At 38.7% G+C, this 25,079-nt stretch overlaps 2 protein-coding genes across 6 annotated transcripts; one reads left to right on the plus strand and one right to left on the minus strand.

Annotated features, from left to right (window-relative positions):
* Positions 1 to 1,928: 1,928 nt before the first annotated feature.
* thg1l (tRNA-histidine guanylyltransferase 1-like) lies at positions 1,929 to 10,763 on the minus strand. 5 transcript variants are annotated; one of them, XM_088344228.1, is made up of 7 exons: positions 10,303 to 10,763; positions 8,204 to 8,398; positions 7,938 to 8,114; positions 7,713 to 7,882; positions 7,556 to 7,644; positions 2,926 to 3,033; positions 1,929 to 2,214 (listed from the first exon to the last, which is right to left on the minus strand). In XM_088344228.1, exons 2-7 carry the CDS (start codon positions 8,392 to 8,394, stop codon positions 2,053 to 2,055), a joined length of 897 nt encoding a protein of 298 aa, XP_088200354.1. In that variant the 5' UTR covers positions 8,395 to 8,398; positions 10,303 to 10,763; the 3' UTR covers positions 1,929 to 2,052. The 5 variants fall into 5 exon arrangements, with proteins under 5 accessions (XP_088200354.1, XP_088200356.1, XP_088200353.1 ...); XM_088344230.1 differs by having other exon boundaries at positions 8,204 to 8,371; positions 10,292 to 10,762; XM_088344227.1 differs by having other exon boundaries at positions 10,292 to 10,762.
* On the plus strand, positions 10,347 to 23,687 carry lsm11 (LSM11, U7 small nuclear RNA associated). The gene is made up of 4 exons (XM_088344225.1): positions 10,347 to 10,823; positions 16,870 to 17,009; positions 17,066 to 17,149; positions 21,728 to 23,687. The coding sequence occupies exons 1-4, from the start codon at positions 10,382 to 10,384 to the stop codon at positions 21,995 to 21,997; spliced, it is 936 nt and encodes a 311-aa protein (XP_088200351.1). The 5' UTR covers positions 10,347 to 10,381; the 3' UTR covers positions 21,998 to 23,687.
* The last annotated feature ends 1,392 nt before the right edge of the window (positions 23,688 to 25,079 follow it).

Raw genomic sequence — 25,079 nt, forward strand, 5'->3', positions numbered from 1 at the left:
TGATTTAGTTTTGCTGTTATAAAATTATTTTTTTACTTGGTCTGAGGAAGTATTCTAATATTTTGAAATAGTATATATATATATATATATATATATAGGACTGTCTCAGAAAATTAGAATATTGTGATAAAGTTCTTTATTTTCTGTAATGCAATTAAAAAAACAAAAATGTCATACATTCTGGATTCATTACACATCAACTGAACTATTTCAAGCCTTTTATTATTTTAATATTGCTGAATATGGCTTACAGCTTAAGAAAACTCAAAAATCCTATCTCAAAATATTAGAATATCATGAAAAAGTATACAAGTAGGCTATTCAACTAATCACCTGAATCATCTAATTAACTCGAAACACCTTGCGAGGGTTTCCTGAGCCTTAAAAACACTCAGCTTGGTTCAGTAAACTAAATCACAAGTATGGGGAAGACTGCTGATCTGACTGCTGTCCAGAGGACCATCATTGATACCCTCCATCAGGAGGGTAAGACACAAAAAGAAATTTCTCAAAGAACAGGCTGTTCACAGAGTGCAGTTTCAAAGCATATCCACAAAAAGTCTGTTGGAAGGGAAAAATGTGGCCGGAAACGCTGCACAACCAAGAGAGATGACCGCAGCCTTAACAAAATTGTGAAGACGAGCCGCTTCCAGAATTTGGGGGAGCTTCAAAGACAGTGGGCTGAAGCTGGAGTCCAGGTATCAAAAGCCACAGTTCACAGACGTGTCCGGGAAATGGGCTACAATAGCCGTATTCCCATTTACAAGCCACTTCTGAACTCAAGACAACGGAAGAAGCGTCTGACTTGGGCTATGGAGAAGAAGCACTGGACAGTTGCAGAGTGGTCCAAAGTCCTCTTTTCAGACGAAAGCAAGTTTTGCATTTCATTTGGAAGTCAAGGCGCCAGAGTCTGGAGAAAGGCTGGAGAGGAGCAAAATCCAAGTTGCTTGAAATCCAGTGTGAAGTTCCCACAGTCAGCAATGGTTTGGGGAGCCATGTCAGCTGCTGGTGTTGGTCCACTGTGTTTCATCAAGTCCAGAGTAAATGCAACTGTGTACCAAGAGATTTTAGAGCACTACATGCTTCCATCTGCTGAAAAGCTCTATGGAGTTGAGGATTTCATTTTCCAGCATGATCTGGCACCTGCCCACAGTGCCAAAACCACCAGTAACTGGTGCACTGACCATGGCATCACTGTCCTTGATTGGCCTGCTAATTCCCCTGACCTGAACCCCATCGAGAATTTGTGGGGTATAGTTAAGAAGAAGATGAAAGACACCAGACCTACAAATGCAAATGAGCTGAAGGCCGCTATCAAAGCATCCTGGGCATCAATAACACCTCAGCAATGCCACAGGCTGATTGCCTCCATGCCACGCCGGATTGATGCAGTAATCCCTGCAAAAGGATTCCCAACCAAGTACTGAGTGCATCAATGGACATTTTCAAATGTTTGATTTAGTTTTGCTGTTATAAAATTATTCTTTTACTTGGTCTGAGGAAGTATTCTAATATTTTGAGATAGGATTTTTGAGTTTTTTTCAGCTGTAAGCCAAAATCAGCAATATTCAAATAATAAAAGGCTTGAAATAGTTCAGTTGATGTGTAATGAATCCAGAATGTATGACATTTTTGTTTTTTTAATTGCATTACAGAAAATAAAGAACTTTATCACAATATTCTAATTTTCTGAGACAGTCCTGTATATATATATATATATATATATATATATATATATATATATATATATATATATATATATATAATATAATTAAAACATGTTTTCAATTAGAGTAGCGTTTTTTTTGCCATTGCTGTTTTTTAACCACTTTTGTGGACACATTTAGTGAAGTGGTTCTGATTCAATTGTAAAGTTTGGAATTTTTGTATGATTTTTTTTCAAAGTAATATTTATGCTTTTAATGTGGTAGTTTTATTGATATTTTTTATTTTACCTGGGATTCCAAAAAAGCAAACATGATGGCAGATTTTAAAAAGAAATAGTTGATTGTATACAGTCACCAACCATGATCAGGTTAATATTTCACAACACTATCGGTTTTCGTCTTCTAAAATGTTTGGATGTGTCTTCCAAAATTCTTCTCCAATGATGTCGCAGTGGTAAGCCCTCACATTCCTCTTGCTCCGACTTAAACGTGCTTCCCTCCTCACGCCATTCACTCCGTTGATTTGTTCGTTGGCTGATTCTTCATGCTGGAAAATCAAGGCAAAAGAGTTGATATTAAATCAATTATTTTGTAAGAAATGTAATGGAAATTTCTCTGTGTGATTCTTAGCCATGATATTACCTGGTAACCCCATGTAAATACAATAAAATTCAAATTAGTCAAGAACATTGCTGTGAGATAAGTAAATGCATCAATCATTTTGCCTTATTAACGTTATTGGCTAGAAATCTGGGAAATACATTCAAGTTAGAAACACTTATTGGACTACAGAAGAAATCTATCAGGATTGTGCATAACTCTTGGTATAAACAACATATAAAAAGATTGTTCTTAGGGTTCTATTTTCTTATTTTGATTTTGAACATGACTCCCATGCAAGGAAAAAATGTAATGGAAGTAGGCACAAATCTTAAGCCTACTCCTTTGGGTACATGTTTATGTATTAAATCATTGAATTGTACAGGTGTTTTTGTGGAAATATTTTGTTGTTTCCTTTTGTTAATTAGTAGATGATGTTTTTTGTGCCATGCCGAAATAAAACCCCCCAAAACAAACAAACAAACAAAAACATGTGTAACTGCGTAATATTAACACCTTATTCCAACAACATAGCCACTACAATACCACCCCTTGGTCGGTGTTCTGAATGATGAGTGTTTATTATCGAAGGTGTACTTCGAATTTGAAAACAAAAGCTTAGACTCTTGAACAGAACTACAAGAGCATAAAAAACAACCTTTTCCCAGATGAGCGTGGTGCCTTTCCTATAGATGGCCGCTTCATTGTTGTAGTTGATGTCAAACTCAGAGAACAGGATTTCATTTTTGTCAGCAGCCAAAGTTCCCTGCATGAGAAGACATATGTGACATTGTGTATTCAGAAGGTATCAGATTCGTTGAAAAACAAGGTGCAACTAAAATGTTTCCAAACTCATTTTAAATGCATTATATGTTGAATAACTCATGTTTTGTCGTGTTTATAAAGGTGAAACACATGTGACCGGTTGTCAGACTTTAAAACCAGCATTTTTTTAACCAGTATACCGTGAGACCTTGTCTAATGTGTTAAAGGATATTGACAAATATTATCTTTGCAAAACAAAGTACACCATTGCTCAATTTGTTCATTTCTTCCAGTGATCAGCTGAGGAACCAACATGCATCCAGATCAGATATTTTTTCATACACCAATTCTCTACTCATGAGGTAGTAGGGTACAGGTATATTTAATAGTTTATTTAGTTTGATGCAGGTAAGGATTGCACCACTCAATATATATGTATACACATGTACAGTGAATATATCTCAATTAAATAAAGTAAAAATCACAAAATGTTGCTGATTTTAATTGTTTGTTTTTTTACTGGAAAAATAACAAAAATAAAAGTTACAACGTAGTAAGAAAATGTTAGTATATGCTCATTTCAGGTATCATTCTAGTTATGTTTTCTAAAACAACAAGTAACAATTCATAAAACTTAGAAACGGGTTAAAAATGTAGCAAAATCTTAAGTTACAGAATAAAAATATTAAGCAAAATGAATTGCCCATTTTACCTCCTGAGCCACGGTGGACACAATTCATAAGAAAACGTTATACTGTCGTTTTAGGCCTCATTGTAATTGAAGATTATTTTATTAAAAAGGAAACTAGTATTGGAAATTAATTCTAAAATATTTTTAAATGAAAAAAGTGGTTGCAAAACACTTTTTTAAACTATGGATTGACATTAGGAAAGATGAAATGAAGCAATGGCAAGGTAGGTAGGCTGTAAGACAAATGATGAGCTCTACCTTGTGGCAGAAGAAAAAAACTACTAAATATTGTAGTGCAAGGGTCGGGGGGACTTTTTTTTTAACTCAAAGAGAAGTTAAAAGGACAGTGTGTAATATTTAGTGCCTTATAGTGGTACCAAAGAATATCCAGTTTAAAAAAAACATTGATTAGAACACCAGTCAATAACACATTAACTATCATACCAATGTTAGTAACCAGTGTTTATAAAAAAAAAAAAAACGTAGGTGGAGAAGATAATTTCTTTTACACCGTGGAATCCCCACTTAAGTTGGCACCATGTTTGTCTGACATCTGGTTCCATGCTGTACCATGTACCATAGTGCCATCTAGTGGTCAAATATTACACAATGAGGCTTTAATGCAAAATATTTAGATGTTTTTGAGAGCCACACTATATATCTCAAGACAAGATACAACAAAACCTTTAAAACTGCTCTCCAGACAAAAATGATTTGATTATATATATGAAATACTAATAATGCCAAAGCCCGTGTCCCATATCAACAAATATACCACCTAAAATTTGTCTCCTCTAGTCATTTAGGATGAGGCTCCTTGATTGAGGCTCATTTTGATCATTATTTTTGTCATAAATAATAGTTTGAAAACAAAAGTGCGCATAGTTCGTTTGTAAAAATACGAGATAGGTGCGTATGAAAAATAATAATAGTTAAAAAAAATAAAAATAATATATATACATACATATATATATACCTATATATATATATATATATATAATCGATAAAAAAATTAAAACATTAATAATAATGAAAAATATTACATTAAAATTTGAAATTACATTATTTTACAAAATTTGAAAACAAAATATTCAATTAGAATTAGTAATTGCATCATTTTATAACATTTTAAAACACAAAGAAATGCACGTATACGCTAAGCCAGCACTCGCTGAATACTCGACTCCCCATTGGCCCATTCACTACAATAGACCACGCTTACCTCGTATACAGTAAAGTACGCTTATCGCCATAGCTCGCAGTTAGTTAGGCTTTTTGTTTATGTCTAAAAAAAATTTGAAGCCCTTCGTGATGCCTCCCAATCGCTCTTTATCCCTTGGTGCATCTAGTGAACCGAAGAAAAAGCGAAAGATGTTAACGATTAACGAACAAGTGAGTTTATTGGACAAGTTGAAACCAGGAAATGGCTACGCGAGCGTAGCCCGACAATATGGCCTGAATGAATCCACAGTACGGTACATAAAGAAGGAAGAGAAGAACAACCGCAAAACTGCTACAATATCTTTCACGAAAGAAGCCAAAAGGGTTGTAAACACCCAGAATAAGACCATGGTGCGAATGGAAAATGCGATGGTTATTTGGATCGTCGGGCGAAGTAAATCAGCCTGGATGCTAACTTAATCCGAAGTAAGGCTAAATCTTTGTTTGATGCTATGTTGAGGATGTGTTTCCAAAAAAAAATAGAACAAAATGGCTATGTCCCAGAGAAAGTCTTCAATATGGATGAAACAGGCCTTTTCTGGAAGAGGATGCCGTCCCAAACATTTCTTTTCAAGGACGAACTTCAAAAGACAGGTTTCAAAGCTCACAAGGATCGAGTGACTCTGCTCATGTGTGGCAATGCTGCACAGGTCTTTTCATCAACTACGCTTAGAAGAGGTAAGTTAAATGTCGTTTTATTTTTTGATTGTATACCAAGAATCTCTCTCTCTAACCGTATTCCATATGGTGTACTGTATGGTGCTATATACAGGGGGGGTGTACTGCAAAGGTTTTTTTTTTTGAAGGGGCGTCGCTACTTCGCAAATTTTCACTTTTCGCGGGTGGTTTTGGTCCCCATTAACCGGGTCTAAAAAAAATAATACAGTGGAACCTCGGTTTTCGAACGCCTCTCAGTTCGGACAAATCGGTGTTCGACCAAAACTTTCGAGAAATTTTTGCTTCGCTTTTCGGTCAAAAAAATCGGAGTTCGAACGCCGGTACGCTAGGGTGCTATGCTGAGCGGCGTACGGGTGTTTTAGCCCCTAATTATGCCTCCGAAGAAGGTCGGTGCAAGCAGGACAGGTGAAAAAAGACAAGTTGTTTGTCCAACTATTGCCTTTAAGAAAGACATAATAGCTAAATATGAAAGAGGTGTATGAATTTCCGATCTTGCTAGTAAATACAGTATAGCTAAATCTACTATCAGTACGATACTAAAGCATAAGGAGGCTGTGAAATCGAGTGATGCGGCTAAGGAGGTTAGCGCTATAAGCAAGCAACTGCCGCAAGTTTTGGAAGAGGTTGAAAAACTTTTGAGGATTTTTCTCTCCCCACCGTCCACCACAAAGGTAAGAAATCCTATTCATAATCTTTTTTTTATCTTTACACGTTCATGTTAGCGTAATCTTTCATACGGAAGATTACAATAAAGCGAACGAACGATTAGCCTGGGTTAGCTTTGTTTACGTAAAACATTCAGGGTGTTGGAACGGAGCTCCCTATCCAATGAAGCGCTAGCCACTTGTTGTGGAGACTCAGGTGCTAAATGACGTGTAAACGACCTGATTTTTTTATTTTTACAAGTTCATGTTAGCGTAATCTTTCGTACGGAAGATTACGCTAACGCAAACGTACGATTAGCCTGGGTTAGCTTCATGTTTACTTTCATGTTAAACATTCAGGGTGTTGGAACGGATTAAAACGATTTTACATTACTTTTAATGGGAAAAACGATTTTCGGTTTTCGAACAGGGTTCTGGAACGGATTATGGTCGAGAACTAAGGTTCCACTGTAATAATAAAATAAGATTAAAAAAATTTTCTTTAGCATTTCTGAAGGGGCGTCGCTACTTCGCGGATTTTCACTTTTCGCGGGTGGTTTTGGTCCCCATTAACCGCGATAACCGAGGTCCCACTGTAGTTCAACTTCCATATAAAAAGGACCCCTTTGAGACGTACAGTTATAACAGAATCAGTTATTGGAACACCGTGAGTGTTAACTGTAGTTGAAACTTTGTACTATATATTCTGGACCGAATGAATAATTTATGGTGTTGCTTAAGCTTCGCAAACACTAAAATTGGAAGGTAACAGAAAAGGATTATTTTATCACAGAGCCAGTTGTACTTGTGAAAAATAGCCATATCTGGCTCACGAGCCATACGTTCTGACCCCTGTTGTAGTGTACTGTACAGCTCCACAAAAAAATGAAATCCGACCACATTTGTGCATAGTAACGGAAATGGTTTCCCTTCTTAGACAGTATTTTAATTGACTATTTTACTTCGTACCACATAATAGGTAAACTGTTTTTGTATTCGTATAAAATGAGTTATTTATAAAATGTGTAGCCATTAATTACCGGTAATGATTAATTTAGAGATTAATAACAAGGAAAAAAAACTTTATTTGAGATCATTTTCCATCATTTTGATCCTGCATGTAATACACACTGACAAGTGATAAATCAGCTTTACTTAATTTACCACAGTACAAATCACACAGAAAAAAGAACAGGCATACAAGGTTTCCTTGCATAACCATACCCTTTAAATAATAGTAATAATGCTTAAAATGGGAAAAATGATCTGATATGACATTCAATAATCACCTTTAAGCGTTCTTCTGCTTGAACAGTAGTTAGTTCACCTTTTTGTACAAGGGTCCAAAATACTGTGTTGTATAAATTATTTATGTGACCTGGAAGAGGAAATAGACAAATGATCATCGTAATCATCATAATGTAATGACCGTAGTGACAAACTTACAGTCTGCTTGTCTCCAACTCAAATAGTCTTTCAGGTTGCGGTTGCTCGGATACAGCACCACACGGCCATCAAATCCTGGCGGGTAGAGGAGTGGCTGCTCTTCAAAATATTCTTTCCAGTAAAAGACATATGAGGACGAGAACTGCGACGCCACAAGGGTCATCAACTTGCTGTGAGAAGAAATAAAAGTCAAACACACCTCAAAAATGTGTAAACACTGTTTACCTTGCTCTCCTCTTAAACCAATTAGAGGCCCTCTTGAAAACAAAGCTAAATTCATCACTTTGTCCATAGGCTATGACAATATCCTCTAGCTCCTCCATGACCGACCGGGCACTGCGGGCCATCAGGCACAGGGCCCGATGGTCATTGGGTTTAGTGAACTTGTGCTGCTCTGAAAACCTAAAACACAGCAATGATTACAGTCAATTCTAAACTACAGCACACAAATAATCACTTTTGATCGTTAATAATAAGAAATGAAGACTAACTTGTGGAAGTTGCGCCCATCGAGCCTCACAACAATGTAGCAGTTCCTCAGACAGGTGTCATCAACTTCGAAGTTGCGCACATATTCAAACTTGCTCTTGGCCATGGTACTTGTGGAAGTAAACAAACGGCGCAGGGATTTGACAATACAGGACTTGACACTGTCACATCTGCAGACATTTAGAATCTGCATCAGCCTGCTCCCCCCAAAAAGCAAAACAAAACACAATTCATTTTGTCATGTGAAGCCTGGATTTTTTAAGAAACATATGAAAAAAGACCAAATCATGCAGATACAATTTCACTGTAAGAACACAAGAGTAAAACTAAGCATAACATTTAAAATGGATTTTAAGTAAAAAAAAAAACCCACACATTTTCTAAAAGCAATACAACGAAAAACTTTGTTTATCTACAGTACTTCATTTTCATTAATTCAATCAACTCAACACTCATACTTGTCAGAGTATATGTTTTCCTAGTATTCAATATGTTTTATGATCATTTTAAATAGTGTAAGTTGTATAACAATTTTAGTGCAGGGAAAAAAACACGTTCCGCCTATTTCAGCTCTTATCGGGATTATTTCGGTCATTGCAAATGACAACGTCGTCGTAGATTGGTTTCCCTAGTGGGTTATGATCTGGTATCAGTATTGTCACACACAGGAGGAGGCATACAAGGTCAATAGCAGTTATCATATTATGAAGGTGCTGTGTCAGAGTAGGATCAGAGGAGAGTCTTCTCCTACTACTGGTAATCAGTACTATCTGTTTCATGTGGGGGAGAAAACCCCAACCACAAAAATACCTGGATAGGGGTAGGCACCACCAAGCTGTATTTGCCAAGACACACCACAGGAAGTCGTACCCCAACAATCTTAGTGGGTAAATGAAATGATCTGCATTTATATAGCGCTTTTCAAGTCAAAGCCAAAGCGCTTTACAGTGTGCTTTACATTTCCCAATAGCGGCCGTGCAGCCATGTAAGGCGCTAACCTGCTTAGTGGGGGTATTAGGGGTTCAGTGTCTTACCCAAGGACACTTCGACATGTAACACGGAGGAGCAGGGATTCAAACTGCGATCTCGTGATCCCAAGACGAGCGCTCTACCTCCTGAGCCACTGCTGCCCCCCATGATCCATCCATGAACAGTGAACACTAGCAAATGTTATCCTCAAGCATTTATTTTAAACTAAAGTAAAGACATCTGTAGCAAGGGTGCCTGTTTGGTCTTGGCATTGGTGGGGACATAGCGCATTTTTTGACGGACGGACGGACACTTTATTCATCCCCGTAGGGATATTCACACATCCAGCAGTATCCTTGTGTTGAAGATAAAACAATAATAAAGTAAAAGGAATATAAAACATAAATACCCAATGTAACGTATTGATATAGAGTATGTTAAATAGACTCAGTTAAATACTGAAAATATATATTTTAATAGAAAATCGCAATGACCGTGCAATAATGAGTTATTTTCAGAACAGGTCCACAGGCACCTCAGCTGTCCTTGGGGGGTACCCTGGTGTCCGCGGGCACCACGTTGGAGACATCTACTATATAGTATGTTTTGTTGTGAGTAAATAGGTGCTGCGTAGTATTTGTAAGGTTAATGAACGTTTAGTAAGGGGAATCACAATTATTAATAAAGGGAGCAAATGGCGGAGATTGACAGGTAGGGATAAAAAACGAATGCAATACTTTCTTTAAGTGATGAATGTAAGCAAATGGTACGATGCTCAACTAAACATCTTACCGGACTGGAAACGATGGAACCCTCGATACCAATTCCAAGCAGAGTATATTATTTTTAAAAGCCTTCGTGTCACTACTACTAGACAGCGAGCGACCTTCTCATTAAATATCGAAAAAGGCTCAAACTTTGAAAGCGGAATTAAATAGAAAACATCTTCAACGCGAATGTAGTTTGGTCCGTCAGTATAATCGACCGTACGGAAAATACGGACGTGATTTTACAATCATGTAAAAGTCCACACTTGAATAGAAGAAACGAAATGTATTCCCCACAAAAATACTTTGAGGCACAATTCGTTAGAATCAAAATTTTAAAATAAAAATATGTACGTTAAATTCACCCAGCAGCTTCAAAGTTGATTTACTTCCCGTGATGCTTTGCGAAGCGGGTTAGTCTTCCTGCGGTTGTTTCAAACCAACATGGAGGAGAAAGAAAGAGAAAGCCTCAAAAACAAACCAGGCAGTCAAGAAAAATACTCCACCGCTAGCTCAGCTACTCTGTCAGTGCCACAGGATGAAGACGCTACAACTTTAGACGTGTGTTCTGAAAAGTTTGACCCGCTACAAGCTCTTTACGCTCCCGCTGTGCCTCTCCCGTTTCCAAATATCAAATGTTTCAATAATGTCGCCGAGTACGAGGGCTTCCTTAAGGGGGGGCGCGGTAGAGCCAAGCCGGAGAACGTGGAGAAAAAACGGTTAAAGGCCATGAAAGGAGTCGCCGACCCGGATCGCATCGAGAGGCTCAAAAAGCTCATGGTGACCAAGACGTCTGCCGATGAGGGAGAGGAGGGAAGCAGCAAGGGACGCACGCCAACTCCAAGGAGACGCAAGCCTCAGAAAAACGTTTTGACGAGGATGACATGTAGGTCCCCATTACTGCTAGTCAGGGGCGATTTTAGGTTCAGAGCTTTGGGCTTGCTGAGCACTCAGTGTCTGGCAGGTTACTTTTTTTCCCATTTCACTTAAAGGTCACTGTGTAACATTTAGTGCCTCCTTGAGGTACAAAAATCCCTTCATCAAGTTAGAAAATCATTGATTTTATCATCGGCGTAACTACTCACACTGTCAAACTAATGTTAATTTTCACAAATATTCATAAGTTGAGAAAATTGTGTTTCTTTTACACAGCGAAATCCATACCTAGTAGTCGCTGCCATGTTAGTCCGAATCTTGCTGCTACGATGTGCTCATTTGTCCCTGGTTTTCGTTTGCATTATATTATACTGTGGGCAGCACGACGGCGCAGTGGTTAGCGCGTGAGCGGTACAGTTCTGAGGTCATGAGATCGAACCTTCCTGTGTGGAGTTTGCATGTTCTCCCTGTGTTTGCAAAGGTTTCCTCCGGGCACTCCGGTTTCCTCCCACGTCCCAAAAACATGCATTTCAGGTTAAATGGCCGGTCTAAATTGTCCCAAGGTGTGAATTGTCTGTCTCTGTGCGCCCTGCGACTGGCCGGCAACCAGTTCAGGGTGTCCCATGCCCTCTGCCTGAATATAGCTGGGATGGGCTCCAGCACCCCCGCGATCTACTGAGGACAAGCGGTGCAGATGATGGATGGACTAGTATCTGTTTATCTTTTCTAAGAAGCAAACTGTGGCATTTTTTTGATTCCTCAATCAAGCAAGAACCACTAATGTCATGGCAAATGCAAAAGTTGCAGTGCAACAGTATCTACCATCCCCAGAGTTGAAAGTCCCGTTAGTACTGAAAATCACAGATAATGGGTGGATGGACCATACAGTGCCATCTGGTGATCAAACATGACACATTTAAAATGATTGGGAATCATTCAACACTGTTCTATTTGTGAAGACCACATTACACCTTGTGTTTAGCAGAAACTCTATTACTATGGCATGCCAAGTTTGTACTCGTTTTTTTTTTAAATATGGTACATATACAGTGGATCCGGAAAGTTTCACAGCGCTTCACTTTTTCCACATTTTGTTATGTTACAGCCTCATTCCAAATTGTATTAATTTCTACAACTTAATTGGAGTCCACCTGCAGTAAATTCAGTTGATTGGACATGATTTAGAAAGGCCCACACCTGTCTATATAAGGTCCCACAGTTGAGTGCATGTCAGAGCACAAACACCAAGCATGAAGTCAAAAGAACTGTGTAGACCTGCGAGACAGGATTGTCTTGAGGCACAAATCTGGGGAAGGATACAGGAAAATTTCTGCTGCTTTGAAGGTCCCAATGAGCACAGTGGCCTCCATTATTCGTAAATGGAAGACATTTGGAACCACCAGGACTCTTCCTAGAGCTGGCCGGCCTTCTAAACTGAGCGATCGGGGAAGAAAGGCCTTAGTCAGGGAGGTGACCAAGAACCCGATGGTCACTCTGTCAGAGCTCCAGTGTTCCTCTGTGGAAAGAGGAGAGCCTTCCAGAAGGACAACCATCTCTGCAGCAATCCACCAATCAGGCCTGTATGGTAGAGTGGCCTGACGAAAGCCACTCCTTAGTAAAAGGAACATGGAAGCCCGTCTGAAATTTGCCAAAAGGCACCTGAATGACTCTCAGACCATACGAAACAAAATTCTCTGGTCTGATGAGACAAAGATTGAACTCTTTGGTGTGAATGCCAGGCGCCATGTTTGGAGGAAACCAGGCACCGCTTATCACCAGGCCAATACCATCCCTACAGTGAAGCATGGTGGTGGCAGCATCATGCTGTGGGGATGTTTTTCAGCAGCAGGAACTGGCAGACTAGTCAGGATAGAAGGAAAAATTAATGCAGCAATATATAGAGATCCTGGATGAAAACCTGCTCCAGAGCGCTCTTGACCTCAGGCTGGGGTGAAGGTTCATTTTTCAGCAGGACAACGACCCAAAGCACAGAGCTAAGATCTCAAAAGATTGGCTTCAGAACCACTCCGTGAATGTCCTGGAGTGGCCCAGCCAGAGTCCAGACTTGAATCCGATCGAACATCTCTGGAGAGACCTGAAAATGGCTGTGCACAAACGTCTCTCATCCAACCTGATTGAGCTTGAGACTTATTGCAAAGTGCCACTTTCAAATTTCCTTGGAACTTTAGTATGCCACACCAAGATTAATGACTCGCACAACATTCTTTTAATATCCAACAGAGCTGTAATTTTACATCAGTCCAAATATACAACATGGATATACATTTTAATTGTATAACTCAGTGTTTTTCAACCCTTCTTGAACCAAGGTACACTTCTATTTATAAAAAAGTTCCGAGGCACACCGTTGGTTGAAAATGTTTGAAAATGAAGTTATGTCAAATATTTCACTGTACTACCGCATAAGCAGATAATTACAGGGATCAGAATTTTCCGCGGATCCGCGGATTTCCGCTGTTTTTGAACCCCAAAGGCATTCCGACTTTTTCACTTTTTCTCTTGCGTAGCAAACAAATTCAAAATCCGACTGTCTCACTCTTTCCTTTATTGCTCTGGCGCACCCTGGCGGCCGTTAGAAAAATTGGCCGCATTGTCCCACAAGCTGCAGGGACTGAACTGCATTTGAACTTATCTTGCAGTATTTACAAAAAAATCAGTTATGTGGGCAAATTATTTTAATATTCTAAAAATGTTACTTAAACGATAAATATAAGCATGGTTTTGGACAAGTAAATTGCCTAAAACCCAGGTTTTTTTTTTTTGGGGGGGGGGGGGGTGCTCCGCCCTGGTTTATTCCTGGACGCTGGCTATTTCAGCTGAAAATGAAAATCTCCATTCTGATCCCTGTAATTAGTATATAAAAAGAAGAAAATAATTCTTGAAATAAAAAAGAATGATGTGTTTTATGTTTTTATTTTTGACAGTGCAATCTCAAACCGCTTTGTTAAACAAATTCAGTAATTAAATGTACTGTGGTACCGCAAGAGCAGATAATTAGTACATAAAAAGTATATAAAAATCTACTGCCACCTACTGATATGGATGACTATTACAATTTATCGTCTGAAGATTGCATAAATACTGAATTATGGCCTGATGTTTTGGAAAGATAAAATTGGGCAAATTCCAGCGGCACACTAGACAAGGTCTCACAGCACACCAGTGTGCCCTGGCACACTGGTTGAAAAACACTAGTATAACTGACCAATTTATCTTCCTCTATTCCTGTTCATCAATCAACTAAAAAATGAATGTGAATAACAAGTGGAAAACCTGTAGCCATCCATGACTTCAACTTTTTGCCACAAGAATTACCCAGAATCAACCATTCTTCATTAACAATGAACTACAATCTAAAAACATATGCTATGGACAGCTACCATACCATTCTTCAATGATATCTTGTTGCAGAAAATATCAAAACTTGAAATAACGGCAGCAAAGCAGAAGGCACGCGCGCGCATACACACACACACACACACACACACACTTCTTTAAAATATTTGCCATCAGTTTTCTGTGCTTTGCTATGCAGTGAGCAATGCGATAGCTTACTTCAGTGGTGGTGTTTTTAGCAGTGACAAAGGTCTTCAGCCTCTGTTGGTTTGCCGTACCTGGACACTGTGTTTTAATGTCTCCGCCATGTCAGACTCATCCTTGAATTCATGTTCATGTTTCGTTTCTTAATGACGTTTAACACTTGCTGTGCGAGGTACAATGCTCTTGAGGCATAATGCACAAAACAGCACGGTCATTTTTTGCACAAAGCCTCATTCGTCTGTCCACGCTGGCTGGAAAGAACGAGATGTTTTCGCTCGAGGAGCCGACATGATTCCTTCACTTATCGCGCGCGTATGTTTCGTTGGCTGGGTTAAAACACGGGTTTTTCCTCTGCGAGGCGTGGCGCAGACACGCACTCACACACGAAGCAGAGGAGGATGGGCGCTGCCGTAAAGCCTCTAAATAACACGGTGCGCAACTGAAAATGTCTATATTTCAGGTAAAAATGTGGATTTTTATTATTTGTCCATCCATCCATTATCTGCACCGCTTATCCTCAGTAGGGTCGCTGGGGTGCTGGAGCCCATCTCAGCTATCTTCGGGCAGTGGGCAGGGGAAACCCTGAACTGGTTGCCAGCCAGTCGCAGGGCATACAGAGACAGACAACTCACTCGCTAATTCACACCTAGGGATAATTTGGACCGGCCAATTAACCTGACATGCATGTTATTGGAAAGTGGGAGGAAACCTGAGCCCAGGGGAAACCCACACAAGCAAGGGGAGAACATGCAAACTCGACAAAGGAAGGTTTGATCTCATAACCTCAGAACTGTGCCGCATACGCGCTAACCACTGTTCTGTCGTGCTGCCCCAGATATTAGTCATTATTATTAAATATTTGCACAGTTAGCGGGGATAGCAAAGTTCCCCCGTGACCACAGTAACGGAATTATCAAAACGGTGATGTGGTTTCAGTTTGGCTTTGCAGAGCAGACACATGTCGTGGCTTTACAAACAATACACGTAGCAACATTTACTTTGCGCCATGTTAAAGTAAATTTAATGAGAAGTTGGTGTCCGGTGAACCTTTTTCGCCGTGGCTAAAGGTATTGCCAGGTAATGTGTATGAGGCATGATCTATTGTGCCCAAGAAATATTTGTGATTTTTTTTTTTTTTTTTTAATGTTTATTTCAATTGTGTTTTTTTTTTTTGTTGACCTGGTCTCTAATTTGAGGCATTAAAAGTCTTAAGTCTTGAATTTAACTTGCCTTAAGCTGTAGCAACCCTCATTAGGAAATATTAAATACCTCCGAAAGACTGGGAAGGTTCTGGCGATGATAATGACGACTGTGAGGATAATGTATATGAGGACGCTGTGCGCCCCATAATAGCTGCACATCCCATTGTAAGACTTTCTCCTTCTTCTGCAGCTTTATTTGGACAAAAGGAGCTTTTTGTAAACCTTGAGTCGAGCAGTGTAGCAAGAAACAAAATGTTCATTGACTGATGAGATCTGCTTAAAGTGTTCACAAACAGGGGAACATTTTCTCATTTTGCTGGTACCATCGCAAAAATAATTTTGTTGAATTGAATACTAAAAAGTAGCGCAACAAGGGACTCTAAAACACAAGAAAAGAGAATGCATTCCGTTATTTCCCAGCTTTTATTTTGAAATTACACTCACTTGTAGCAAAATCACGTGGTACACCCGCCTCGCGGGTCTTCAAACGCCACTGCATACATCATCAACGCACGCCTGGACTCGCGGTTCATAAACACCCCCATCTAAAATACTTAGCACATGCTTCAGGTATTCAAACAAGAGCATTTCACCAATATATGCAACAACATGGCAATTTAAAACACTGTCAAATGTACCTTATTCAACCTACAACCAATTACAGTATTTTGACTGTAGGATAATAATAATGGATATTTTATCCTCAGTTCTACACTCTACATAGTTACTGCTTTTTCTGTTTGCAGAACAATACTGCATGTTTTACGGCATGTGCGCTTACATTACAACAATATCTGGTGCATCTGCTGACACAATTATGTTCAGGAAATTGCCGTGTAGTGTCTGAATTCTGCTCCCATCGTTCCCTACATCGTGTATATAATGGGGTTCACTACATCATATTATATCAAACACGGCAAATGCCTCACCTGGAAGTAAGATGCTCTTTTAACCAAAACCATCCCTCTCTCAGACTAGCAAGTTGCGCCCTGTGCTTGACTTGCAGTGCATTCAAAGAATGAACTCCTAATCAGAACTTTAACATTTTCAGAGAAAAGGTGATGACGTCTTAATTTTATTTTTTTATTTTCATTCCAGACGTACACGTTTGAAGTCCAAGTGGTATTTTGTTATTATGTATTTAAAATGAACTTCATTTCATATGCACAAATTGTATTGCACACATTAAAGAGTTACTGAAAGTAAAAGTTAACATACTTTCAAGTCTTGGTCGATTTGATGAAACTTAAATAAACCGAAAACCATCCTTTTAACCATGTTTTGTGTGTGCAGTATGCAAAGGCAGTCCTTTAGGCGAACTGTACCGATGTGTGGAAGAGCGGATTCGGGTCAAAGTTCACATCAGGACCTTCAAGGGACTGAGAGGCGTGTGCTCCGGATTCGTCGTGGCTTTTGACAAGTTCTGGAATTTGGTGAGTGAGGTGATTCCCAACAATAATAAACTTGCTGATTTTGGTCTCGTCCTCAGGCTTTGGTGGATGTCGATGAGACGTACAGAGAGCCTCTTCTCGGGATTGCATTGTACCACGAAAAGGCCCTCACCATTTCACGGGTGAACTATTTATGTCTTAGTAGTACAACATGATTGATGAACGCTTCTATTGAAAAGCACCAAAAAGTATGAGGGAGTACATGATGGTATAAAAAAAGTACTGAAAGGTTGCAAACTGTTTGAAAACGTATAAAAACTGAGATTGAAACAGTTAAATCAAGTACTGAAGGTATATTGGAATGAGTTGTGAAAGTACTGAAGAGTATGGACAAATACTAAATAGTATGAACAAGTCCTGAAAAGTAGTAAAACGTTTGAAAACGTACTAAAAATTGATGCAAACAGGTAAACAAAGTACCGGAACTGAAAGTATTTGTAAAAATGCTAAAAGTATAGAAACGTATGAAAAATTAATAGTAGAATGAACAATTAGCAAATTTTATGAACAAGTATGGAAACGTAGTGCAACTTAAATGTAAACAGTAAAACAAAGTGCTGAAAGTGTTTTTTTTTTAAAGTTCTAAAAGAACTAAAAAGTATTAAAAAATTGGAATTAGTATGAAAAGTTACTGAATAGTGCGAACAAGTCGTGAAAAGTAATAAAAGGTTTTAAAAAGTACTAAACACTGAAATGTAAAAAAAAAAAAGTACTGAAAATATTTTTTAAACGATGTAAAAGTATGAAAAAATACAAAGAGTAGTTAAAGTATAAAAATATAAAATAACAGAATGTTAGAAAAAGTGCTAACTGTATGGAAAAAGTACTAAAAAGTTGTAAACATTTTGAAAACGCACTAAACTGAAATGTAGAAAAGAAAATGTACAGAATTTTTTTTAAAAGTATGATTACTAATTACTAAATAGTATAAAGAGGTACTGACAAACTGAAATGTAAAAAATGTGCTTACCAGTATTTTTAAAAGTTCTAAAAGAACTGAAAAGTAAGAGACGTTGTTAAATAGTATAAATAGGTAATAAGCAAAATCCAAAGTAAAGAAGTGTCGGTGATAATGTCATGTAAAGTTAAAATCCAATCTGCAACCGTTGTGAAAATTAATGAACACTATGAATAGGTTAAATATCACAAAATAAAACGAATTAATTTAAGGCTCATACAGGTGACATACAACTGTGTGTTCTCTCAATTAGCTCTTGTTGTTAGCATAAAATAAGTTATTAAATGTTATAAAATGTTATCTGAATGCAAAGGCAGATAGCGTCAGAATTTTTGTCATGTTAATGTAACCGTTCTACGCTGCACTGGCCACCTGCAAGCTTGAAAAGTCTGCACAGTGTTTCTGGGCGGTAATGGTGGTGTGAAGGAAAACCAGTGCAGAGTTGAAATGCGTCTGAGACCTTCACTATCAATTCCTTGTGAAACTAAAAGAAACCCATCTCACATTTTCATTAAAGCAAAAGTACAGCCATGGATTCATAACAACTCAACAAAAATTAAATACTTAACGTTTTAAACTTAACAAAATGTGTCAATATTGCTTAACAGCATATATTCGTAACATTAATCACATATGCAACATTTTGGAATAATATTTTGCATGGACAAACAATGAAAAACGTCCTCACCTTGCTAAACTAAGAGAACACCGTTGTGAAAATGGCGCCACGGGTCTTTACTAAGACCAAAATAAAACCACCTGCTTGAATCCAAAGAAAACCAAAACAATCGAAAGTGTAAGCGCCCCCTCTAGTGACGCTTTCACTGACTGCTCACATTAAGTCAAAATCTAAACTATTGTGAAAATAACAAAACATGAATGATTGAAATATTACAACACACGACAATAGGAGCGAAAGTTAAAATCCAAACTTGCCACCATTGCAAAAAAAAAATGAAACTTTGGAATAATTTATAACAAAATAGAAAGAATCACTTAAAACAAGTGACATAACGTGAATAGGAAGTGTTTGGTGAAAAGACAACTATGAAACACCAGACAAAAATTATGTGAACGTAAATACAAAACACAATTAGTTATTACAACTAAATATCAACCAACAAATCAAGTGTGTGATCTCATTTAGTTAATGCTGTTAGCATAAAATAAGTTATGATATTAATTAAATATGATGGGCAGTTTTGCCCAATTTTTCCACATTTTGTTTTAGTTTATTTTGGTAAGAGCATTCTTTTTATGTTTTGTCCATTCTTGTTCCTTCATACAAATGTAAAGAAAGTTTGCACAAAAACCTCAGACCACAACCAAGTATGTGAACATTTGTCATTTTTTACATCTAGATCTGATACACAATTACCATATTGTATTTGTGTGAAATTTAGAGCCTTTTAAAATACTTGTTATTTCAAACTGTACTACTACTGTATTTTCATGACCATAGGACGCACCGTGTTTAAAGGTGCAGTCTCCGTTGTTGGTTCTAATCCTGCATTTAAAACATGCAGAAGGCTCGCCACATGATAGGGCGTGGGTGCCCTCTGCTGCAAGCGCCTTACAACAACACAGACAAGCATTCAAGGGTGCATATTTAAAAATACAGCGCGAGCAAAACTGAGGTTGGTTGTTGTTTATTTAAGTTGATTACAAAATAAAATGCACGGATAAAAACCTTGTTAGACTTTGTTTATCAGCTTCTTCCACTTGCGAAACTTCGATTCAATTATCTTCAATTCTCTCACAGCTGCTCGGTTTCCATGTTCCTCCACGTAGCATAGAATTTAATACACCGCGGCGGACGAATACACGGAATTCATTCAATGCAGGGAAAGTGAAGTTTTGGATTTTATTAATATTTCGGACGACAACTCAGTTCAGCCTTGGTAGGAACATAACTTTCAAATTGCCCGGTTTCGCTGCGGCATCTTCTTCTCGCGGTTTAAGGACGGTTTGCTTCCCATCTCTTTGGTGCATTACCGCACCCTATCACCACATCCTCGTAACTGTTTCACTTCTCAAATCCTGTTAAAAAGTCCCACACTCCTTAAAAAAAATCTATAATAATCCTCCGTTGAGGCTAGAGGTAAGATTGGGCCCAACAATTCAGCCCGACCTGAGTCCAAACTCAAATCCGCCCAAACCCAATAGATTAACTTGATAAACGTGGACGAATTAAACCCGAAGGTTGAGGTTTTTGAGTTTTTCCTTGCCCTCATGTAGGTTTTAAATCAGGGGATGGTGTAATAATAGTCTGTGGTTTGCATTAATCTGTGGTCTGTGCAGCCCTTTGAGACTCTTTGTGATTTGATTTGACTTGACTTTATTTTGCCGCCAAAGTACATGGAACTGCTTAACTGTGCGTTGCGGCAGAACTGAGCAGCTTGGGGCTTACTTGAGTTCCTCAAATCAAGTGTGCATTGCAAGCTCAGCGCCAAAATGAACAGTTTGACGCTGAAGTGCGCATTTCGTCGACGTGCAGCGAACGAAAGTGAAACTGAACAAAATGGGACCTAGAAGAAAATCGAATTCTACAGAATACAACATGCAAATAGTGAAAGATTTGCTCAAAAAGCAGTTGGAAAGTTTGTAAAGCTTCTAAGCTATTGGCAAGACGCAGAAATGATGTCTATTGTGCGGGAGGTGGAAGAAGGTCTTTTGCCCTAACACAGAGGAGGAAAATTTATTTGGATTTAGTGATTTGGAGTTAAACTGATATTTTGGTAAGCATTTTTTGTATCTAAATAATTACTCAAGTAAAAAAAAGTGCATGCTGTATAGATCCTCCACAAAGGAAAAAGAAAAAACAGCGAGAGAGAGAGAGAGAGATGCAATGCATATGCTGACTATTTTTTTTTTTGCACTATGATGACTTTGCACCAAATGCAATATTGCACAACCCTTACGATACCAACGGTATCACGACAACACTGTATGTAACATCCCACATGCCGACATTTCTTGTGTAAATACCATGTAAATTATAACTATAGCCTTATCCCCCTTGTTTTATACCCTTATCTTCTCTGTTCCTTTATCTTCTTGGCTCATACCTCACTGTGAATGTATAAAACTGGAGTGTCATGCCCAATTTCGTTGTCACAATATGTTAACCCATTTTGTAACAATGACAATAAAGGTATATTCTATTCTATTCTTCTATTCTAGAAGCCAGACCAGCCCGACATAATGATTGACTTAATGATTGAAGTGCGCATTTCGGCAAAGTGCAGCGAAATTTGGGCATTACTCCTGCTTCTGCCAGCCTTTTCTTCATTTCCTCCCTCTGAACGATACACGACTGCATCCATGAGTATTTCTGCAAACAATAGCTGCACTGCATGTGACGTCATGTGTCCTCTCCTGCACCAACGGGAGACATGTTGCATTTACTCGGGAGACGCATACAAGTCGCATTTAGTTGGAAATGGGAACGATCTCACAAAAACATCGGATTTGACCCGAAAAGGTTGTAAGTCGGTCAGGGTTCGCAATAGACCTTCCAGTCTCAGGTCGAGCACCCAACCCTAGGGCCACCAAGCTGGTCTCCGTCCTCCACTTTACATGACACACGGGGCGCACTGCACAATAGAGCGCTCCGCACAATTTGAAGAAAGTCTGAGACTCTTATGTGCGCCCTGTGGTCCTGAAAATGTGGCATGCATAATTACTGTTTATGGTCTGTTTGACATATACTCATCCCATCCTTGTCACTATCTTTGCACAGCTTTTCGAGAAGTTGAAGCTTCAGGATAGCTCAGGAGATGCTAACTTGAAGCATTGGAACCCAAGAGAAGGGGACCACCAGCTGGCTTCAAACCTAAAGCTGACTTCAGAACAACCTTCCGCCCACCCTTCTAAACACGAACTACCGAAAGGGGCGAAAGCAGGTCAGGAGAAGGACAGCAAAGCCTATGGGAAGGTCCGTACTCGCCACATCAACCAGCTTTTCATCAGGGGAGAGAATGTTCTACTGATCAATCCTCAACCGCTCTGAGCTCCACCCTTTTTGTGCTAGTATGTCCAAAGCTTGTTTTTGTGTCAGCATTGAATACTCTTCAGAAATTGGCTGCGATGTCTGGATCTATTCCTTGGGGAAAAAAAGCTTTTACGGTATTCTGTATCATGTTGATACGTAAAATTAGCCTCATGTTTCATCCCAAATAATTTGTGGTTGAGAAATTAAAACTTCAAAGCAGGTGTCTCCACCAAGGGTGCCCCCGAAGGACAGCCTTTGTGCCTGTGGACCTGTTCTGTAAATAGCTCACTAGTACGTTGTGATATTCTAGTAAAAAGTTTTTTTTTAGTGGTTGACTGATTCTACTTAACCCTACCTCCCATGATGAACCTGCAAATGAAATAGTAATATCATAGTAACAACATTGCATTAACATGCTAAGTTGTATTTTTTTAAATGAATGTCAAACTGGGTGCACTTTGCCCTAATCAGTAGCAAGGTAGATCTCGGCTTGAACAAGGTTGGAGACCGATGGTTTAAAGGGACATTGTGTAACATTTAATGCCTTCTTGCATCAATTTGAATATTAGGCAAAAATACATGGACTGTCTTACCAATTGTATTTTTTATAATAATCTAAAAAAAAAAAAAACCCATTGGTCGAGAAATTTGTATTTCTTTAACACAGTGGAATCCCTGCTTAGGTCCCCAACATGTTTGTCCGGCAAGATGCCACCACACTGCTCTGAGGCACTTGCCCTTGCTCACACCAGACACTGCTCACACTGCACTATGGACAAAAATATCCAAGGTGTTGCAAGAGTCTTGGGCACATTTTGACATATCTATTTGAATATCTAAACTATAAGATGCAGAATAGAATGCATGATGCAAATCTGCGAATTAGAGCAAAACCGTGAAAATCATACCACAATGTAGCGAGGGATCACTGTATACCAGTAGTACATGGACCGGTCCTGAAAATAGCTTCATACTGATGGATCGTTCTGATTTTCTTGTGATCAGTGTTTTGAATACATGATCAATTCTTGCAAAAATCTTTTTAAAATAAGACTTTTATCTATGTCAAAATCCTAGTGTCTGACACAAAGCAGATGAGATGCTTCAGGTGTTGACTTAACCTTTTTTTAACCCTACTTCTGAGTTAGCAAATACTACGAATTTTACATAGTTTACTATGCCAGTTTAAATCAATTCACAAAATACAGATTTTCTATAAAGTTTGAAAACGAAATAAAAATGACAATCATTTCAGTTTTAATGCTTTTGGTCTAAATAAGGTATGTCAAACATCGAGACCCTGTAAATGGTAAATTGATAAATAAACTGCATTTAAATAGCGCTTATTAAGTCACTGAAGTCCTCCAAAAGAACTCAACAATGTGTTCCACAATTACCCATTCTCACAAACACGGATCCCGAGTCAGCCATACAAGGCGCCTACTTGCTTATCGGGGCATTAGGGGTTCAGTGTCTTGCCTGAGAATATTTTGACAGTTAACTTGGAGAAGCCGTTTGATGATTTAATCCGACCAGCCATGCATTTTTGAGTATGTCAAAAAAAGCGAGTCTATGTAATTTCTATCAAATGTTATGATTTTTGAATATATCCTAACTAAATGGGGCTACTAGAGGGCAGTATTGAGTTTGTAAATTGTTGTGATTTGGTGCAGTTATCAACTGTCACAATAAATCTTATATATATGTACATATGCACACACACACACATTATATATATGGGCGGCATGGTGGGTGAGTGGTTAGCGCGTCTGCTGCACAGTTCAGAGGTTATGGGATCAAATCCAGCTACCAGCCTTCCTGTGTGGAGTTTGTATGTTCTCCCCGTGCTTGCGTGGGGTTCCTCCGGGCACTCCAGTGTCCTCCCCCATTCCTAAAACATGCATGTCAAATTGTCCCTTGGTGTGAATGAACAAGTGAGTTGTCTTTCCCTGTGTGCTCTGTGGCAACCAGTTCAAGGTGTCCCCTGCCCACTGCCCGAAGATAGCTGGGATGGCCTCCAGGATAAGCGGTGCAGATAATGGATTTTAATATTTTATATATATATATATATATATATATATATATATATTCAAGTCAAAAAATACCTCCCAAAGAACTTTACAATGTGCTTCATAGGTACCCATTCACACTCACACTCCGATAGCGGCAACAGCCCTGAAATGAATGAAGTACTACTTTTGGTGCCAGCTTTGTCTCCATTGTCCCTTTGTGAATCTGCTATAAGAAATGACATCAGAAATACTACAATATAACAACAAAATTACTACAAAACTACAGGGAGTGCAGAATTATTTGGCAAGTTGTATTTTTGAGGATTAATTTTATTATTGAACAACAACCATGTTCTTAATGAACCCAAAAGTCTCATTAATATCAAAGCTGAATATTTTGGAAGTTGGAGTGGGGCTTTTTTAGTTTTAGCTATTTTAGGAGGATATCTGTGTGTGCAGGTGACTATTACTGTGCATAATTATTAGGCAACTTAACAAAAAACAAATGTATACCCATTTCAATTATTTATTTTCATCAGGGAAACCAATATAACAGCTCAACATTCACAAATATACATTTCTGACATTCAAAAACAAAACAAAAACAAATCAGTGACCAATATAGCCACCTTTCTTTGCAAGGACACTCAAAAGCCTGCCATCCATGGATTCTGTCAGTGCTTTGATCTGTTCACGATCAACATTGCGTGCAGCAGCAACCACAGCCTCGCAGACACTGTTCAGAGAGGTGTACTGTTTTCCCTCCTTGTAAATCTCACATTTGATGAGGGACCACAGGTTCTCTATGAGGTTCAGATCAGGTGAACAAGGAGGCCATGTCATTAGTTTTTCTTCTTTTAGACCCTTTCTTGCCAGCCACGCTGTGGAGTACTTGGATGCGTGTGATGGAGCGTTGTCCTGCATGAAAATCACGTTTTTCTTGAAGGATGCGGACTTCTTCCTGTACCACTGCTTGAAGAAGGTGTCTTCCAGAAACTGGCAGTAGGACTGGGAGTTGAGCTTGAGTCCATCCTCAACCCGAAAAGGCCCCACAAGCTCATCTTTGATGATACCAGCCCATACCAGTA

This window comes from Urocampus carinirostris, chromosome 9, assembly GCF_059441175.1.
Source record: "Urocampus carinirostris isolate Australia breed hairy pipefish chromosome 9, RoL_Ucar_1.0, whole genome shotgun sequence".
In the NCBI taxonomy this organism is placed as follows: Eukaryota; Metazoa; Chordata; class Actinopteri; order Syngnathiformes; family Syngnathidae; genus Urocampus; species Urocampus carinirostris.

Bases quoted from the DNA above. Each gene is read 5' to 3' on its own strand.
- lsm11 (XM_088344225.1), top strand. From the start codon at position 10,382: ATGGAGGAGAAAGAAAGAGAAAGCCTCAAAAACAAACCAGGCAGTCAA. The intron at 17,010-17,065 runs GTGAGTGAGGTG...TCTCGTCCTCAG, and splicing joins TTGACAAGTTCTGGAATTTG to GCTTTGGTGGATGTCGATGA. The intron at 17,150-21,727 runs GTGAACTATTTA...ATCTTTGCACAG, and splicing joins AGGCCCTCACCATTTCACGG to CTTTTCGAGAAGTTGAAGCT.
- thg1l (XM_088344228.1), bottom strand. From the start codon at position 8,394: ATGCAGATTCTAAATGTCTGCAGATGTGACAGTGTCAAGTCCTGTATT. The intron at 7,645-7,712 runs GTAAGTTTGTCA...TTCCTCTTCCAG, and splicing joins GAGTTGGAGACAAGCAGACT to GTCACATAAATAATTTATAC. The intron at 3,034-7,555 runs GTGATTATTGAA...CTTCTCATGCAG, and splicing joins AAGCAGAAGAACGCTTAAAG to GGAACTTTGGCTGCTGACAA.